Source organism: Polypterus senegalus, chromosome 2, assembly GCF_016835505.1.
Source record: "Polypterus senegalus isolate Bchr_013 chromosome 2, ASM1683550v1, whole genome shotgun sequence".
In the NCBI taxonomy this organism is placed as follows: Eukaryota; Metazoa; Chordata; class Cladistia; order Polypteriformes; family Polypteridae; genus Polypterus; species Polypterus senegalus.
In genome coordinates this window covers 222808121-222827734 of record NC_053155.1, presented here as the reverse complement: position 1 = coordinate 222827734, position 19614 = coordinate 222808121, and the positions used below count along the sequence as shown (strand labels likewise).

Sequence of the window (19614 nt, the reverse complement as noted above, 5' to 3'; positions counted from 1 at the left end):
CACATCCACACGTGCTGCAGCAAGAAGGTTTAATGTGTATCCCAGCACAATCTCCAGAACATGGAGGAGATTTCAGGAGATTGGCTGTTATTCTTGGAGAGCTGGATAGGGCCGTAGAAGGTCCTCAACCCATCAGCAGGACCGAAACCTGCTCCTTTGTGCAAGGCGGAACAGGCTGAGCACTGCTCATGCCCTACAGAATGACCTCCAGAGGGCCACTGGTGTGAATGTCTCTACCCAAACAATCAGGAACAGACTTCATGAAGATGGCCTGAGGGCCTGACGTCCTGTAGTGGGCCCTTTGCTCACTGCCCAGCACCGTGGAGCTCGACTGGCATTTGCTCAAGAAAACCAGAATTGGCAAGTCTGCCATTGGCGCCCTGTACTTTTTACAGACGAGAGCAGGTTCACCCTGAGCAGCTGTGATAGACGTGAAAGAGTCTGGAGAAGACAAGGAGAACGATATGCTGCCTGCAACGTCGTTCAACATGACAGGTTTGGTGGTGGGTCAGTGATGGTCTGGGGAGGCATATCCATGGAGGGACGCACAGACATCTACTGCATAGGAAATGGTGCTCTGACTGCCATAAGGTATCGAGGTGAAATCCTTGAACCCATTGTCAGACCCTACGCTGGTGCAGTAGGTCCTGGTTTCCTCCCAATGCACGACAATGCCCGGCCTCATGTGGCAAGAGTATGCAGGCAGTACCTGGAGGATGAAGGAATTGAAACAATTGAATGGCCTTCACGATCCCCTGACTTAAACCCAATAGAACATCTGTGGGACATTATGTTTCGGTCCATTAGGCACCGCCAGGTTGCTCCTCAGACTGTACAACAGCTCAGGGATGCCCTCATACAGATCTGGGAGGAAATGCCACAAGACACCATCCGTCGTCTCATTAGGAGCATGCCCCGACGTTGTCAAGCATGCATACAAGCTCGTGGGGGCCACACAAGATACTGAAAAGCATTTTGAGTAGCAGAAATTAAGTTTTTGAAAAATGGACTAGCCTGCCACATCTTCATTTCACTCTGATTTTAGGGTGTCTACACAATTGAGCCCTCTGTAGGCAGAAAACTTTTATTTCCATTAAAAGACTTGGCATTCTTTTGTTCCTAAGACATTGCCCTGTCGTTATTTGTATAGATATCCAACTTCATATTCAGATCTGATGTATCTAATGTGTTTCTTTAAAGTGTTCCTTTAATTTTTGTGAGCAGTGTATGTATATATGTATATATATATGTACAGTGAACCCTCGTTTATCACGGTTAATCCGTTCTAGACTCTACCGTAATAAATGAATTTTCGCGAAGTAGGATTCTTTATTTATAAATCAAATATTTTCGCAGTTAAGAGTATAGAAAACCTGTTTACGACCTTCTAAATACGTTTTTTAACATTATTAGAGCCCTCTAGACATGAAACAACACCCTTTAGTCACCATTACACTCGTATTACTCAATATATTAGACAAAATAAGAGAAAATAAGACATATTAGGCGTTACAAATATCATATTACTAGGCGCACTTGCCTTTTAAGGCGACTGACTTTTATCTTCAATTATTGTGCGCTCCATGTGTACATCAGGCATGTAAGTGTAGAGAATGAGAACATCAAAGTGTCCATTCATAACATCTTTTTTATCCCCTCAAGTGCCTGTCCAAAGTCGTACAATGTCAGCCCGAATCTGTATCGCTAAAGACGGAGTTTCATGCACTAAATAAGCTATAGATGAGAATAAGCAAGCACCATCTCCCCAGAGACATAATTTTTTCTATTTTTCCAGCACATCGCGCACAAAAGCAAGGGAATGATGAGAGCACCAGAACTCTGCTCACATCGCGTCGCTTCGTACCTCAAGCCGCAAGTGGTAAGTCTGTAATAAGCGGAATACCACTACGCTTTGCACTCATGGGACGGAAGGACAATCCCGAACGCTTTTCTATAGTAGATTATTGTACTATACATTTAATTGCACACAGCCACTAACCTATGATGGCACAACCTCAGTAGGAGAGTCTTCAGAGGTGGTGCAGTATCTTCAGCAGGTGCGTTGTTGTCTTCAGTGAAGAAGTACTAGGCAGTGGGTGTCTGGGTGCGCGGCTGAAGAACATCTTGATAGGCAGTTGCTGGCACTGTCTTTTCACATGCGTGAGGAGGCTTTTGTAGGGTATTGCCATCTTTAATCATATACAAGAGTTTCACCTTCTTCTGGATAGTAAGCATTTTCCTCTGGCGCTTAATTTTATTCTCAAATGGCTTAGAAAAAGCAGCACGTTTAGGAGCCATCGTAGGGCTTAGATAAAAATTCTCAGAAAGTGCATGCGTAGTGACGTAAGCGTGTATGAGAAAAAAATCGCGATAGAGTGAAGCTGCGAAAGTCGAAGCGCGATATAGCGAGGGATTACTGTATGTATATATGTATATATATGTCTCAAATCTGTTTGAAATATATTGGTGTCTGCCTATCAAGTAGGAATCTGTGTAGGGCATCAAATGGATGCTGGGCAGGGAGGTGGACGTTCATAGAGCTTACCTATACACCCCTGCTCTGGCCCAGAAAACATAACACAGGTCTTTGGGATGTGACAGGAGAAAAATACACAATGGTAATGGAGAATGTGCAAAACTCTTTTAGACAGCAATCAGATGCTATAATTGAACCCAGGACATTGGCAGCATGAGTAAGTGATACTAAGTGTAAGGACCACCATAAAGTAATATTTTAAACAAGTGAACTCATTTTGTTTAGTTTTATGAAATATATGGCCTGCAGTACTAGCTTTAATGTAGAGTACCATTTAAAAATAAAGATAGCTCACAAAAATCTGTCTTATTAAAGGTTGAGATTTAAGGTAGTTTCCCTGAAGAGAAATTGTCATGGCCTTTGTGTTTCATTTATACAAGAAGTATTGTAAGTGTATGAATATTTTATGATAATTTCTACAAAGTCACAAAGCTATTAATGTTAATGATAATGTATTGAAGTAATGGCTTGTGACCTATAAGACAGGAAGCCGGTAAACTTGCAGCTTTTGCCCAGGACTGAGCAGATGATAGCAATTAAAGTAAAAATGGTGATTTAAGTAGCTTTATTAATGTTAATGTGAAGAAGAGTGAAAGTAATCCACAGATGTTGCAAACAGTTAATACTGAGGAGATTTCTTAAGTGGACATAACCAAGTAAAAGATAGATGAACTGTTCAGTCTGAATTCCCAAAGACTGGAAATTTAAATGTAGGGCATTGTGGTTGTCTAACAGTAGATACACCGATTTGTGCTGAAGGGAGGAAAAAAAGGCAAAAGCTGAACTGTAGCCCTAACATTTAACCAGCAGTCATGAGTATTGCCTCCGAGGAAATCATTCTTGATCATTCTCCATTTTTACGTTAAAAACTTATTAATATGCATTTTCAGATTTGCTCCCTCATGGGTTTGTGGAGTAGGGCATTGTTATTATTGTTTTCTTTAAATACAGCTTCTTAATTTCAGATGTCTACATGCAGAGAGCAACTGAATTGACTTTTGTAGTGACACTGGCCTTATGCACTGACAACACTGCATCACTTTCTGTCCCTTGACACCTAATTTAAAAAAAAAGTTGCTTCTCTTTTCGAAGAACTTTTATTATGTGTTCATTTTATATGTGCATTCTCTTAGTAGAAACAAAATGGAAAACTAATCATTTGTATCAGTAAAGATAAAGAAATGCTCCACTTTCCTAGTATACATTTGTTTTATATTATAGTAGCTTATACTCATTTTTATTTACTATCAGTTAATGAAATTCCATGTTCTTGCGTATAAACTTTAATAGTATGTGCTCCTGGCCTATCAAATACAACCACATCTTTTACAGATTCAGTTTTTCTTTAAGAAATAAAAATTTGTTCATGTTTGTTTTCTGATTTTTTTTTTTTTATTTAATCAGCTAACTTGTAGAATATAATAATTAAAAATAATTTGTCTTTGGTAAACCAACCAAAATATATATAGCTTTTATACAGCAGTTACTGTGTGAGTGTATATATTTCTATAAGTTACACTAATCTTTCTATTTACCCATCCATTTTTTGTACCCGTTTGTCCAATTTGGGATCACTAGGGACAGAGTCTATCTTGGGAGCACTGGCTGCTGTGAGAAATCAATTCAGGTCTGGTCAGCACCAGTCCAAAACAGGGAACCAAATATGTAGGTGTAAGTTGTTTTATGTCACATGAGGGCACATACATTCATTCAGACTCAGACAATATACAGCTGGTATATACGCTTGTATTTGTAAGTACCCAGAGAAATGAGAAGTGCAAAATCCATTTATGTATTGACCTTTACATTTATGCTGATTACATTTGCAACTTTGAAATGTTTTCTAGTAATCATCACAAAGATTATTTGCTCTTGGATATCTTCTAAATTATATCAGTTGACCATACTAAATTATTTTGTAGTTTGAAATTTCATTTTTGAATCTAATAATTTGAAAAATTCTTTTTTTTCTGTTACCACCCGGACAATTGCCTGAAGTTTGATTCTCACATCTCAGAGTTCATTTTGCCATCAACAGTAGTTAACTTCCGTAGAGCCTTACCACGAAGGACTTGTCTTTCAAGACTTCAAATCAAGTTCTCTTTTGTATTACTCCAATGTTTATTTGCAAAAAAAAGGGACTGAAAAATCTGTGATCTACTGGATAAGTATCATGGTAAACCCTGCTTTGTCATCTCTGCTCTGAGATGCCCTCACCTCTGGTATTGTTTATGAAACTGCATTAATGCCAACATCCATATCGAAACTTAAGTCCCATTATTGCTTTCTTTTCATATGCTCATCTCAGTTATTTATTACTTAAATTTTTGCATTTGTTGTTATATACATATATATAGGTAAAACTTTGATTGTCCCTATTGTGAAATTTGGCCTTTTTACAGAAGCTCATTAAAAAGACAGACTGACAGACACACACAAGCACACACACCAGAATGACTAAAAAAGAAAAAAAATTAGGAAGAAAAATAAAGGATCCTCAGTAGCATTTTTGACACACTTATACTGAATAACTTGTTGGCAGAAGGTACTCAGTATTAGTGTGTTAGAGAGATAATATATAGCGTTGTTCATAGTGGCAATCAGTTTTGTTTTCATTTACTTGTTCCCTACTTCATCCAGGGGGTTCAGAGTGAGTCAAATAACTGAGCTTGCCCTTTTAATTAGGTTGTTGATTCAGTGGGCCTCTCTTGAAGTGATGTTACCTGCCCAGCAGACTACAGTGCAGAAAATTACACTTTCCATCACAGGGTTGTAGAATATGTGAAGGATGTTACTGCCCTTGTTAAAGAAATTCATTCTAACGAAAAAAATAGACTGCTCTGCCTTTTCTTATATAGTTCCTTTGTGTTACAGGTCCAGCCTGTCATTGATGTGGACCCCCCAAGTACATGTAGGAGTGTACCAATGCTACATTCACTCCCTGAAAAGTGACCAGACATAGAGGCTCTTTTTTTATAAAGAAAGTAACTAACTAGTCCTTGGTTTGCTGATGTTAAGGTTTAGACAATTTGTTCCACACCAAGAAACAAAGTTCTTCACCTGACTCCAACTCTCCGTGTCATCCGCCTTATCAATATACCACATACTGTACGTTCAGAATCATCTGAGAATTTCTGCAAGTGACACGACTTAGTGTTATATCTTTGAGGTGTACAGAATAAAGATAAGAAGGATACAGGACTGTTCTTTGTGTTGCTGTAATGTTTCTTAAATCCATATCAGAGACACAGTCCTTGAGCCTCAAAAACTGTAGTCTGCCTGACAGATAGTTCATTATCCAGGACACTATAGACTCATCCACCTTGCATATCTCTGAGCTTACCCCATAACAGGATGGTTAAATGGTACTGAAGGTACAGCAGAAATCAAAAAACATAATCCTCAGAGTGCTTCCAAATTCTTTCATTTGAGAATAAGGCTTATGGAGCAGATGGGTAATTGCTTCCTCCATTCAAATTTGTGTCCAACAGGCAAACTGAACTGAAATTGCGTGTGTCTTGGATCAATATTAAGGGATATGTAAGCTAACAGTTTGAACTTATTGGCTAGGGGCATTATGGCTTTGACTGGCTATATTGCCCTGAATATAAGTTGCAGGGAAATGGTTCCAATATTGTTCTGAACATCTTTTCCAATTATATATTGTGCGTAAATACAATGCTATTCGTTAAATAAAAATTACCATGTTATGAGTGATTATAATAATAAAAATTGAATAGCGAAAAAGCCTATATTTTAAAATTGGTCAGTTTTTACTAAAGCTATCTTATAATGTCATGAACATCTCCAGAAAATTTGATCTCTGATCTTTGAGTTGTTGCTGAGAATCATTACATATAGGCAGCATCACATGGTTTCATATCAGTAATGGGCCTTTTTCATAGATTTTTCTGACAACAGCCCAAAATTGATGCACTACCCAAACAAGGAAAGGACCCTCACTTGCCAGCCAGTTATCGGCCAGTATCCTTACTTAGTGTCTGCTTCAAGGTAGTGGGACGGCTGCTTCTCCAGCATATCTTACCCATGGTAGAAACTATTCTTTCACCTGACCAGGCTGAGTTTCACCCAGGCTGCAGCACATGTGACAATGTAGTGCCACTAACCACATTCATTGAAAATTTTTTCCAACACAAGCTAAAAACAGGAGCCATTTTCCTTGATGGCTGCTTATGATACTGTTTGGCATATTGGATTGTTGTTGAAGGTTAGCCGAGTTCTACCTCAGTGGTTAACCCTCTGCGTGGTATTGTGCCTTCAGAACAGCCTATTCCGAGTAAGCATGTGGAGAACACAGATAAATGGGTTACCAAAAATCTCTGTCCTTTCACCAACACTCTTCAACTGCTACACGAATGACCTTCTCAAGACATCATCTCGAAAGTTCATTTAAACAGACAACATCTGTTGTGGGTTGTAGGCAATGTCCTTTGATGAGCTGAAGTTTGACCTGAACAAGGACATGACTGCCCTAGAAGATTACTGTCACCAGTGGAGGCTTATCCCCAATTCATCAAAAATAGTCTCAAGCATCTTTTACCTCCACCACAAGAGTGCAGGCAAACCACTTAATATCACCTTTGAATATAAAAAGGATTGACCACCACCCCACCCCTGTTGATCTTAGAGTCATTGTCGATAGAATCTTGTCTTTAAAACAGCACTTGTTTCAGGCTGCTGTTAAAATTTTGATGAGAATTAACCTACTGTCAAAGCCTGCTGGTACATCGTGAGGAACCAAAGCAAATGTATTCAGGTCTTCCTCCTTGGCTCTGTCATACTCAGTGGCTGACTATTGCTGTCCAGCATGGAACCGCTTACCTCACTGTAAACTGGTGGATACACAGATCGATTAATCTATGCATCATAACAGGCTCTCTCCGTCCAACCCCTCTCAACTGGCTAACGGTGCTAGCTAACATATCAACACCTCACATTTGCCGTGATCTTGCTACTGCAGGCTTTTTAACAAACAAAATGCAAAAAGCAAGATTATTTATTGTTATATGGTGACATTTTCCACCTTCCAAGACATTGTCTCCTTTCCAGGCACCCAATTTGATGGTTGCCTAGGTATGTTATTGTTACTAATGCATGGATAAAACTATGGGAGATAGACCCTCCTGTAAACTCTTTCCTGATTAATGACCTGACAAAATGCATGCCAGGTTTTGACCTTCCCAGGTGGGACTGGGTCACACTGAACCGCTACCGTACAGAGGTTGGCAGATGTGCTGCAAACCTATATAGATAGGGGTATCGTGACAACCTGCTCCATTATTGTGAACAATAGCAAACCATGGCCCACATCGTCAATAACTGTCTCATCCTAAAGTTCATTGGTGTTCTAGCTATGCAGCATACAACCTCGGCATCTTCTATTGACTAGTTGAGATGAGAGAGATAACTGCATTCGCTAAACAACAGCATTGGAAGCAGGCATTTTGAATAATGTTAGTGTTCAGATTCCACATTCTTACTGTCCAGGTGATAGCAGATTGCAATCTAAAAACAGGCTTGCAGCTGGGAATATGATGAATCAGGTTGTGGCCAGATCTGCCCAAAGGTGTCTGAAGTTTCCATATAATGGCATCTTTAACATTTGAATGGAGCACGTTCATCTTGTTTCTATAAGTAAAACATGACATGAACTGATGGAAGTTTGTCATTGTTTCCTCCAAAGTTACATGGTTGAATTAACTACATATTATAGCTTTGGTGACAGAGTGAATAATTTATGTTGCTGATTCTCCATTTTGTGAAGGGAGAAGTAAAATGTATGATGGATGATGTATCTTATCTCCCTGGGCAATAACATAGATCAATTCCAACTGCCAGAATTTAAGTGTCTCAATTACAAACAGTGGTTTTAACTGTAATAGCCCAAACTTTATACCATTCCTCATTTTAATAAATGGCCAGTGCACGTCCTGCCTTTTTTTCATATCACGCTGAGTCTTGGTATGTTCAAATGAGATGACATTTGTCCAGATTTAAAACAGTGTAAGGTATATCACTGTAGCTTTATGTGCCATGACCCGCTATGACTTCAGACTGTTATCTTATTTGTGAACAATCAAACATTTCCCATTACAATGGATGGCAGACAAGTTTTGAATCCTTTTCATTATTCTCACATCAGCAGAACTCCCTCTCCATCTTGCCACAAGCAGTTCTTGCAGTGCAATGTAACTGATTCACTTGGGAAACCACAATCACACCTCAAGTAACTGATTACAGGATTATTTAACACACTCTGCATTTATTTTTTCAGTGTCTCTTGAATTTCCAGGTGTTGCAGACATAAGGTAGCCTCCTGGTCCTCTTCGTGACTCCTTCTGATTTTGTAGTCCATTTGAAGGACAATCAAGATGAGCTAGTGGTGCTCTTTGTATTGAGTGCAGTTCATCAGTAAATTTAATTTGATTCCTAGTGTCTACTATCTGCGACAAGCGAGATCAAATCTAATCTTAATCAAATCTAGTAATTAGTAAAAGAATTACAGAAACAAAAAGAAAAAAGGAGAGAAAACAGAGCTTCTGTTAAGACTGCTATTTCTACAGTACCCAGAATTTACACCTACAGGTATATGTATAAAACACACACTAACAAACAGACATATTCATTTATGCTTTATTTTATTTGACATACTGTATATAAAATAAAATGTCTGTCTGTATGCGTGTTCCCTATGTAATCCTAAAACCTTTGATCTTGACCAAATTTAGAATTGTTGCTCTCAAAGATCATACAGACAGGATAGACTACTTTGAAATCCAATTTGTTTTTTTTTTTTTGCACACCAGCAGAAGGAGTTAACACTATTCTGGAACCTAAACCCTTAACCCATTCTACAAATATACTCAGGAAACACTGGGTACTTAAGCTATTTTTTAATATATATAAAACAAAGATATTTTATTTAGCATGGTAATGACATTTTTTTGTACTCCTTAAACAATACCAGTTGCAAAAGACTGCTTGACAAGGAGCCATATCTTAGCTAAACCTTTGATAGCCTGTAGATAGTTTATTTGTTGTTTTGACTAGAATAAGTGTTGCACTTTTTATTCTTTTTCTAAAGTATAAGTGAATCACAAATTCTGAAAAAATAGATTTATACTGTTTTGTCTGTTACAGTTAATGAACAAATAGGACTCCTACCACAGTTCTAACAGGAGAGCAAGTATAGCCAAGGCTGAGATAGAGCTTGCCACAGTATAATTTGATACAGTGCTAACTGCAGTACAAGTGGGAGGCGGCCAAGCTTGCTTGGCTGAGGGGAGGAAATCTCTTATTGCTTAGCTCTATGAGCTCTTGCTTTTGCCTCAAGGCCCTGTGTTGGCATCCCATTAATGCTGCCTCGGAGCATGACTGTCTGTGAGTGGGAGTGTCAATGATTGGTGACAACAGTTTACATTTTAGCTGGATACTGTATGTTGTGTATGCAAGCAGTTTTTCCTAAGATTGGAACTGTTCTTGATTTTAACTGATTAATAATATTTTTGCTTTAAAAGTTAATTACAGTTTTTTAGCATAGGGGTCACTTAATATCATGCATATATTTTGCTGATAGTAAAACTACAGTTTCAATTTCAAATGGATTCTCCTATTTTTCTTTAAAATAAAAACAAATAAAAAATAGTCGACTTGAAAAAAAAATTGGCTTCACTGTTTTTCAAAGAAATGCAAACTTCAATTCATTACGCTCTGTCTCATATTAAGTCATCTTAAACTAAATAAATAAGTAACTTAAAATCAGTGCTTTGGGATTTTAAACATGAGAGCAGATCTGTCTAGATTTTGCACTGAGAGTGTTGTACACAACAAAAACATTTTTAAGAATTCTATATTTCTGAAGGTTAACTCAAAAAGGCAACTTGTTCTTTTGTATGCATACTTCTGCCTTTCTGAAAAGAGCTATTCCCATGTGATAACAGATTATTTTAAATAGTGCTAAGTATAAACTTAATAAGTTGACTTACAGTATTCTGCACATCTTCCTTTTTATATCAGAATACTACACTTCACTTGGTGAATTTTCCTTATTTCAAGTGCACTGTTATACTGTACTTCTAGCATTTTCAGTTCTCATGGTTCTGCTTTGCATGTTATTTTCCTTCCTTGTCTCTCCAAAAGTGTTGTTCCCAGTTCTCCACTGGGTGGCTATAGCTCCCCTGTTAGCACTGAAGATTTTCTGCACATCATCTCAAATTATATGCATCTTTCTATTGCTAAGCCTCATTGCCTTCAGTTCATATGAGCACCCCATCATGTACAGCATGTATGTTATAATTATATGTTTGCAGTGCCTGTTGTTTTAAACATTTTGACAAATTATGACTGCTGTCTGCCTATACAGTCTTTTTTCAGCCTGCCAATATTCTTGCAGCTGTTGGCAGTAGTAATTCTGAGTGTCGGTGTGATTACAGTGTTTGTTGTGTAGTGAAAATGACAGGAGTATGCTTACTGGGCCTTCAGAATGATGCTTTGTCTTGGCCTGGCCTTAAGCATCTACACTCAATATCGTGCCAGTATTGCTACTTTTTTAATTCTTTTATATTTCATAACTAGGTCGTGGTATTTTCAAGCTTTGTTTTTCCATCTTTTTATATTGTTTTACTTTTCTAATTTATTTTCATTGTTTATTAAATCTAAGTTGCTACACTAACTTTTAATGTATGTGATCATTTGATTTATTTATTAAGTTTACTGTACACAAGCTTGGAACGTTTTGTTTATATTGCATGGCTGTTTCTTGCTGGTCCCCTCCTTGCCATTTCGGTAAAAGATGTGTGCATTGATTTTATTCAAAAGAAACCCTTCAGTGTTTTGTAACTACAGGCAAGAAAATGTCTCCTGGGCACAGCATATTTGCCAGTAGCCATCTTTAAGGCATTTATTAAGATGTGTATCCCTTTGAGACATTCAAAAAGACTTGCATCCTTAAAACGTTAAAGCACATCTCACAACATTCTTGGTTCCACTCTACAATAGCTTTTATATAAAACCAGTTGCATATTTATATATATATATATATATATATATATATATATATATATATATATATAGTCATAAATACGAGACAGAGTCATATAAAGGTTTGGGGCAGCCACCCGTATAATCTGGTATCCTGGCTGCAAAAGTAATGATCAGCAAATACAGCACTGATGTGCACAAAACCGAGTCCAAAACAGAACTGAGGGACTAGGGAAAAGGTGCAGGCTTTTAAAGGGGAAGACAGGAAGTGAGATCATATGGATCGGGCTCATGATCTTCAGCCATTGGTTCGAGTCCGGACGTGACATCAAGGGGCCGGGGCCGGCAAGTTCTTCCTCCATAGGCTCGGTCCCAGAAGTGACGTCGAAAGAGCCAGGTGGGATCTCCCGAGGAAAGGGAGAAAAAGAGTCGGTGCACTCTGCCAGATCCCGGCATGCTTCGGAACTGTCCTTACTCAAGCCCTTTAGCTGCCTCCCATGCGCACGTGTGTGACAATATACATATATATATATATATATATACACACACAGTATATATACATTTTTTTTCTTTCTTTCTTGTGCTGACATGGACAACTTCAGTTATGATACAGTTTCAATATAACATACTTTACAACAGAGGCTCCTCACTTCTTTAGAAGCATGTTGTCTGGCCATTATTAACTAGAACTGTGTTAATGCTGAAATTATACCCTCCACAAACTTATCAGTGACAAGGACAACATTGAGCACTAAACTAGTCACAGATGGCAGCAGATCTTTATTTTTCAATCATAAGTAATCAAAGTTTAAAGAAATGAAAACGTCAGAATTGCAGCAATACAAATTAGTAAGGACAAGACTCCTCCTTGCGTAGTTGAAGCACTCTTATAAATACAACGTTTAGCTCCATCTATACTGGAAGAATGACAAATGGATCAGATTTAACAGAGTCAACTGTAGACTGATTTAATACTGTGGCAACATTCAAGTGCTGTTTATTGAAAGTTATATATTTTATTATTGTAATCATAATAGTAATTCTTTTTTTAATTTGTCTTTTTTTTTTTCTTTTTTTTTTATTTATTACTAAGAAAACATATATGGCATATACACCTATCAGCTACCCAGAATTACTAGTAAAGTCCAATATTTATTCTTGACATATTGTATAAGAAAACCATAAAAACAAAATAATTTGGTGAAGGTATTTTTAGTAAAATGGTTATACTGTACAATGTAGTTTATTTTAGAGGTCAGTACCCTGTGGGTGAGTACAGAGACTAGTTACTAGGGCACTGATTGTTAAATCAAATGACGACCTTCTTCACTTTTAATCTTCTAATCCTGATAAGAATCCTAATGGCGGGTTCCTGCCTGGACACCAGACCACTCTCTCCTTTGCAATTTCTTCCACCTCCTCCTGGGGGAGTCATCAGACACTTTCTGGGTAGTTGAGAGAGAGACAGTTCTTCCATTGAGTCCAGGCTCTGCTCCACCGTAATTGAGTATAATCTGTTCTTGCAGTGAAATGACTCCCCCCCCACCCTTGCACTTGTCTTGCAAGTCCCGAAAAATGTCTAACACCCAATGCGGTTGGCAGCCAAATAATACTTCAAAATAATTCAACTCGGTAGATGCTTGTGGGGACTCTCAGACAGCAAACAGGGAAAAAGGCACTACTGTATCCCAGGGGGTCAGTTCTTCATGGGCTGAATCATCTGTTTTAGGGTTTTATTAAATTGTTCAGTCACGCCATTTGTCTGCAGATGATAAACCGTAGAGTGTAACTGCTTAATTACAAAACTTTAACATAGTTGCCTGATGATGTGAGAGATAAAGGGTGTGCTTTGATCAGGTAAAATCTCACAAGGGATACCAATATGCGTGAACATTTTCACCCGCTGCAGCATGCCTACTTCTGGATATCTTGTGGCGTTATCGACTAACACAAGGATGTACTGAAAGCCATTTTTACTCGTGGGAAGCGGGTCAACAATATCTAATCCCACCCTTTCAAAGGGGACATCTAAAATAGCCATCAGTACAAGGGGTGCCCTGGAGGGTCTGTGAGCGGAAATTTGACAGTCTGGACAGGCCTTACAGAATTGCTCCATATCCTGGGCCATATTCACCCAATAAAAGCGTTTCGAAATGCATTTCCTTGTCTTTTCCGCACTGAGGTGACCGCCAAAAACATGATTGTGTATATATACAGTATGTTTATGTATGTGTATATGTGTGTGTGTGTGTGTGTATATATATATATATATATATATATATATATATATATATATATATATATATATATATATATATATATATATATATATATATATATATATATATATATATATATATATACAATCCTAAGCCTAATAGTGCAACAATTTTATGTCACATTTTAATGTTATGTTTTTTGTCATGCTTTAAATCAGGCTTATTTTGAAACCGACATATATATGTTTAGTATCATTATTTTCAGAATTTATTGAATTTTAATGTGATGTTGTTAGATTTTCAAATTCTTATTCCATTTTTAAATTATAAACTAAAAAATATCAAGAACTCGCATCTCGTGAGACAGGACTTTGTGACAAAAGATTTAACCATGGCTGGGGCTGGAAATAAAAGATATAGAGTAGGACAGCTGCTGTACAGGCTTTTAAATGTTTGAAGTGCAACACGGGATGTAAGCCAGCAGCAGATCGAGCACAGTGGAGGTAAAAAAAAAAAACTATTTGTTTCCCATTGTATTACCTTTTTAAGAGGGGGTTTCTAAGGAGCAACCACGTCTCTTTGGGGTTTGTTCAGGACCTCCTCTTCACAAAACGAGCGGCAGATATATATATATATATATATATATTTACCCTGCTTGCTTTGTGATCCCAACCCTGAAACATGCCAGCCACTTCGTGTCTCTGCCGCTCGCATTGTGAAGGGGTGGGGGGAATTGGGGGGGTTTGAACGCATGCTTTGGAACGGGTCACCTGCTTGCTTACTGCTCCTCCTGTCGTGCTGCATGTTCTGCCTCTCACGCTGCGTGTTGATCATTGAAAAGCCTGAAGAGCAGCTGTCCTCGCTTCGCTCGCTTACAAATCCGGGGCACGCTAAGCACCTGCCACTTCACCTTTCTGCCGTTCAGATTGTGAAGGGGGGTGCTGAATGCAAGCTAAGGAGATGAGGACAGATCAGCTGCTGTCTTTCTGCTGCTGAGCTGTGTGTTCTGCTTGTCGCACTGTGCGTCGATCATTTAAAACCCTGCACAGCAGCTGTCCTTTGGTCTCACTACTTTGTCTTGTGGGACATCCAAGCTGATTAATACTTTCCTTATTTTTTGAATTTGCACGTAGTTTATTATTTTTCTCTTGTGTATCCTTTTTTGCCGCCTTTTCTCTCAAATGCTTTCGTGTCTCTTTTTGCCATGCTGCTCTTTCTTTTTCGCTTAGTCATTCACTTGACATCTAGAACATATAACATATGTTATAACAGTGTGTCTGCCAAAAGCATTCCAACAGCTGTGAGGTCAGATGTCCGTGAACTTGTTTTAAATTGTTTGTAAGTAGGGCATGATGTGCAAAAGTCACCGTTTCACTGGTCTTGCTTCCTAAGGTTATAATGTCTAGTCCCGCATGATGTCAAAGTGTCTGTCCAAGATGATCACATCTCGACCCAAGATTTTTTTATATAAATACAGTGGAACCTCGGTTCACGACCATAATTCGTTCCAAAACTGGTCGTAAACCGAGTTGGTCATGAACTGAAGCAATTTCCCTCATAGGATTGTATGTAAATACAATTAATCTGTTCCAGACTGTATGAACGGAATGTAAATATGTAAATATATGTAAAGTTTAAGCACAAATATAGTTAATTACACCATAGAATGCACAGTGTAATAGTAAACTAATGTAAAAACATTGAATAACACTGACACAAAACACCCAGGCTCCCTGCTCAGCTACAGGAGCAGGCTCGCTCGCACTCTCTCTCTCTCTCTCTCTGTAGCACACAAGTCCCCAACCCTTCCCCCCCCCCAACCCAACCCCCCGTCAGTAGCACGCGCTCGCTCTCTCTCTCTGAACAGAGGGGAACATTTGAACAAATCCGAACTTTAATTTAAAAACCAACCACAAGCAACCAAAAAATATTGCAGGAGTTCAAGCTAATAGCCTTACAGTCCGATTGCTGTAAACATTTTTTTTGAAATGAGTTTTAAGCACAGCGGAAAAAAAGGAACATTTGAAAAAAGAGAGAAGTAATATTGCAGCAAATCACGCTATAAACAACTCTTTGTAAACACTTTAATGAGTTTTAAGCACAGTGAAAAAAGCGAACATTTGAAAAAAGAGAAAAGTAACATTGCAACAATAAACGCTACGAACTGAAAAATGAACTTTTGAAAAATCCGTAATACAAAAACCACCAAGAAAACTAACCTTGCATGAGTCAAGTTCTGGCATGAAGTGAGGAGGAACTGGGTGGAGAGAAGGGAGAGTCTGGCTCCGCAATGGAGGGATGTTTTCCTTTAGGTGTTTTCTCTCTTGTGATTTCTTGAATTTTTGGTGTTTTTAGCTGGTGGGAGCGAAAGCCTCATGCAGCCATTCCAAAAACAAAGTCCTTGTGACCCAACCCTTCGTGTTTGACCTCCACATTGCTGGCAGTCTGGCTTGGTTTACATTGTGCTGCTTGAAAGCACGAGGGTTCTCAAATTGGTAAACTGGTAAACAGTTTTTCCAACTCTTCCAGCACTTGAAGCCTCTGCCTGGTTAACGCTGTAACTCCTTTTGCAACATCAGCTGCTTTAATAGATTCTTTCTGCTTTAGAATAGTCGAAATCTTAGATTTTGAATTCTTGTACTCAGCGGCAAGATCGGTAACACGAACGCCACGCTCAAACTTTTCAATAATTTCTTTCTTTACTTCGATTTCAATTTTCTTCAAAACTTTCTTCTCACCACTCTTCACTTGCTTAGAAGCCATAGCTAGCTGCAAAAGCACACAAAATACTGTAGAGCACAAAGAGAGCGCAGGTAAAGCACGCACGTCTGACTGAGAACAATGAACAGGGAACGGCTCTGCTTAAACACAGTAATCGGCGCGTATGAACCAGCCAGGCAGGCATGCACCCTCCCCCCTCTCTCTCAGCAGCAGGCAGGCACGTCTGACTGAGAACAATGCAACACGTGCGGAAATCATTGGAGCGCACAAACCGAAAGGGAAACTGGCTTGTTCATATACCGAGTGTGTGATCGTGAACCGAGGCAAAAGTTTGGCAAACTTTTTGGTCGTGAACCAAGACGTTCGTGAACCGAGGTTCCACTGTACTCAAGTATTTACTCATCACGAAATCTTTCAAACCATGAGGACTTGGGACTTGAATTTCTCGCTAAGAACTGTTTTTAAAAATTTCGTAGTCCAAGCACGAAATTTCTTAACAGTTTTTTAGACCCGTTTGTATGTCTGTCTGCATTTCAGAAGAGAACTACTTAACGGAGTTAGATCTCTTTTTTTTTCTATAATTTGCTTGAACATTCTGGTTGATTTTGCAACTTCTCTCTTTGCGCTAAGAATCAGTTCGCTTGCAGGAGCGATATATATTCTCGCTAATCCGCGACAGAGGCTGTAGGCCAAGGGGAGGGGTAAGAGTGATGCCAGAAGTAGAGAACTAGGCAGGGCCCTTCTCACTGTCCTGTTTCACTACTACGCGGGCAAAGCCACGGGGATGGCTAGTATATATATAATATATATATATAATATATGTGTGTGTGTGTGTCTGTTCTTTTCTTTAAATGTCTCTCCATATTTCTGCAAACGTAACTTTGGTGATTAAAGTATAAACACACAGCTAAGTTACTTTTGCTTAAGAACACAGCTTTTTGTTAAAAGATAATTCTGACTTCCTATGTGTTGTGCTTCAAGTTTTAGATGTTAACTTCTGTAATTATGTAGTATTTCCTGGTTATGTCTGTTTCATACATCTTGTTTGTTTGTGCAAGTTGCACTGCATAGTGGACTGATACATCTGTGTTTTCAGTGATGTTTTGCTTTTTATTCTTGACAAGTCTACAAGCACTTCAGAGCTTTTTCTTTGTCTTCCAGATCTTGTTTTGAATTCAACATTTCTTGTCAATTTCCGTTTGTTAATGATATGTTGGATAGTGAAAATTGGAAGCAGAAAACATTTAGATATCTTAATGTAAATCTTGCAATTTACCTCTGTTTTTACATCTGCAATCAGTTGCTTATAGGAGCTTAATGCTTTTGAGTGTAAGTACAACATCTTAAAAGGTTCAAATTCCAGACTTGATAAAGGCCTAAAGTGTCAATTAACAAAAAAAATATTAAAGCTGGTGGATCAACTGGAAGAGTATTCAACCTTCTCACATGCCACATGTTATGTTTTATTTTTTCAGTCTGCTAAATTCAGAAATAATGGTAACTGAGTCCTAAAATTTTCAGAAATAATTCATGACTAAATTTGTTTCCTGAAGCTGTTGTGCTAACTCTTTTTACTTAGAAAATCAAAATAATGTGTAGTACAACAAGGGATGTCCAAACTTTTGATCAAGACTTGTTCTTTCATCACTTCAACTATGTTAGAGAGATATTATATATCAAATAATGTCTTTAATGCAGTGATTTTTAAATTGCAGTAACTAATCAGCTGGCATTATTGGTTTTAGCTACAAAGAAGTCTTATGTTTTCTCTCCAATTAGATGAGTGGTGTGAAGAGGCTGCAGCCCAGGCTTAATGCCCTTCTCTTTAAGCTGCAGTTTGAAGAGCAAGTGAACAACATCAAGCCAGATATCATGGCTGTTAATGCTGCTTGTGAAGAAATCAAGAAAAGTAAAAGTTTCAGTAGGATATTGGAGTTGGTGCTGTTTATGGGGAACTACCTGAACTCTGGCTCCCGGAATGCACAGTCCTATGGTTTTGACCTGAGCTCCCTCTGCAAAGTGAGTCCATTGTTTTTATTCAGTAAACTACAAAGAAAGCATTTTGAAGTCCAATTCATGTTTATGAAGGCTAGTAACTCTCTTTTAATAATCTAAGTTTGAGACTGGCAATTTTTCCAAGTTTATTTTCATAGCTGTTTATGGAACTGCATAGAAGGTGATGTATTTCCATTATGATACTGATAATGTGTCTCTTTTGTAATGGAATCAATTGAAAGTTGCATTTATTTTGCTTCAGCAGTTCAGGTAATTCATCTTGCATTTATCAATGATTTTTCATATCATACTATGCTCTTTTTATAGAAAAAATTAACCCCCTGCATGAATTTGACCTTTTTTTGTCTTACTATCACTTTATTTCGTTCATTAGTAATTCTCTGAGTATGCTGTGTCAGTCCAGATTGCCCACTCCACATTACCTTTTAAAACACATTTTTCTTATTAAATTAAATGAGAACAAAAGTAATGCTTTAATTAAGAAAATTGAGTGTTTTAAGCAAAATCAGGGGTTTTGTGAAAGTTTATGTATAACCTATAATTATCTCTTTTTCTTTTAACAGTGGAATAAACCCTATTTTGCCATGCAGTTTAAACTGAATTTCACAATCCTGCTTGTTTTCATTTCATTTTGTGAAATATTCTTTCATGATAGCAATGACTAACATTTATATAGCACACTTCACATATTCATGCTTGGGACTACACACAAAACCCTAGACAATAAAACGCAAGTATATATCAACAGATATTCACTAACACCACTTTCCTGCTTTGCACTCAGTGTCGCCAAAATACACTACAGGTCAAAAGTTTTAGAATACCTCAGTTTAATGTCTTAATGTTTACTGAAATCAAGGCATTGAACAAATAAACAATGGCAAATAAAAGTCAATGAATCATTAAATGTACAAAGTTTTGTTAAAATATTTGATTCATCAAAGTAGTCACCCTTTGCTGATGTAACAACCAAACTATGGTTATCCTTTTGATTCAGAATGACAGTCATTCTGTGCAAGCCACCAACCCTGCCACCAGGAAAAGAATCTCAGACCATCACATTTCCACCTCCATGTTTGAAAGCTGGTCACACACTGAGGAACCATCCTTGCAACAAGTTGT

General features: G+C 38.1%; 1 protein-coding gene across 2 annotated transcripts in view; it reads left to right on the top strand.

Moving 5' to 3' along the window:
• The window catches only part of LOC120523740 (protein diaphanous homolog 3-like), a 933584-nt gene that overhangs the window by 575004 nt on the left and 338966 nt on the right, over nucleotides 1-19614 (top strand). For both annotated transcript variants that reach the window (XM_039745314.1, XM_039745313.1), the window contains exon 21: nucleotides 18256-18495. In XM_039745314.1, the coding sequence (XP_039601248.1) occupies nucleotides 18256-18495 (240 nt within the window). The remainder of the gene's footprint in view (nucleotides 1-18255; nucleotides 18496-19614) is intronic.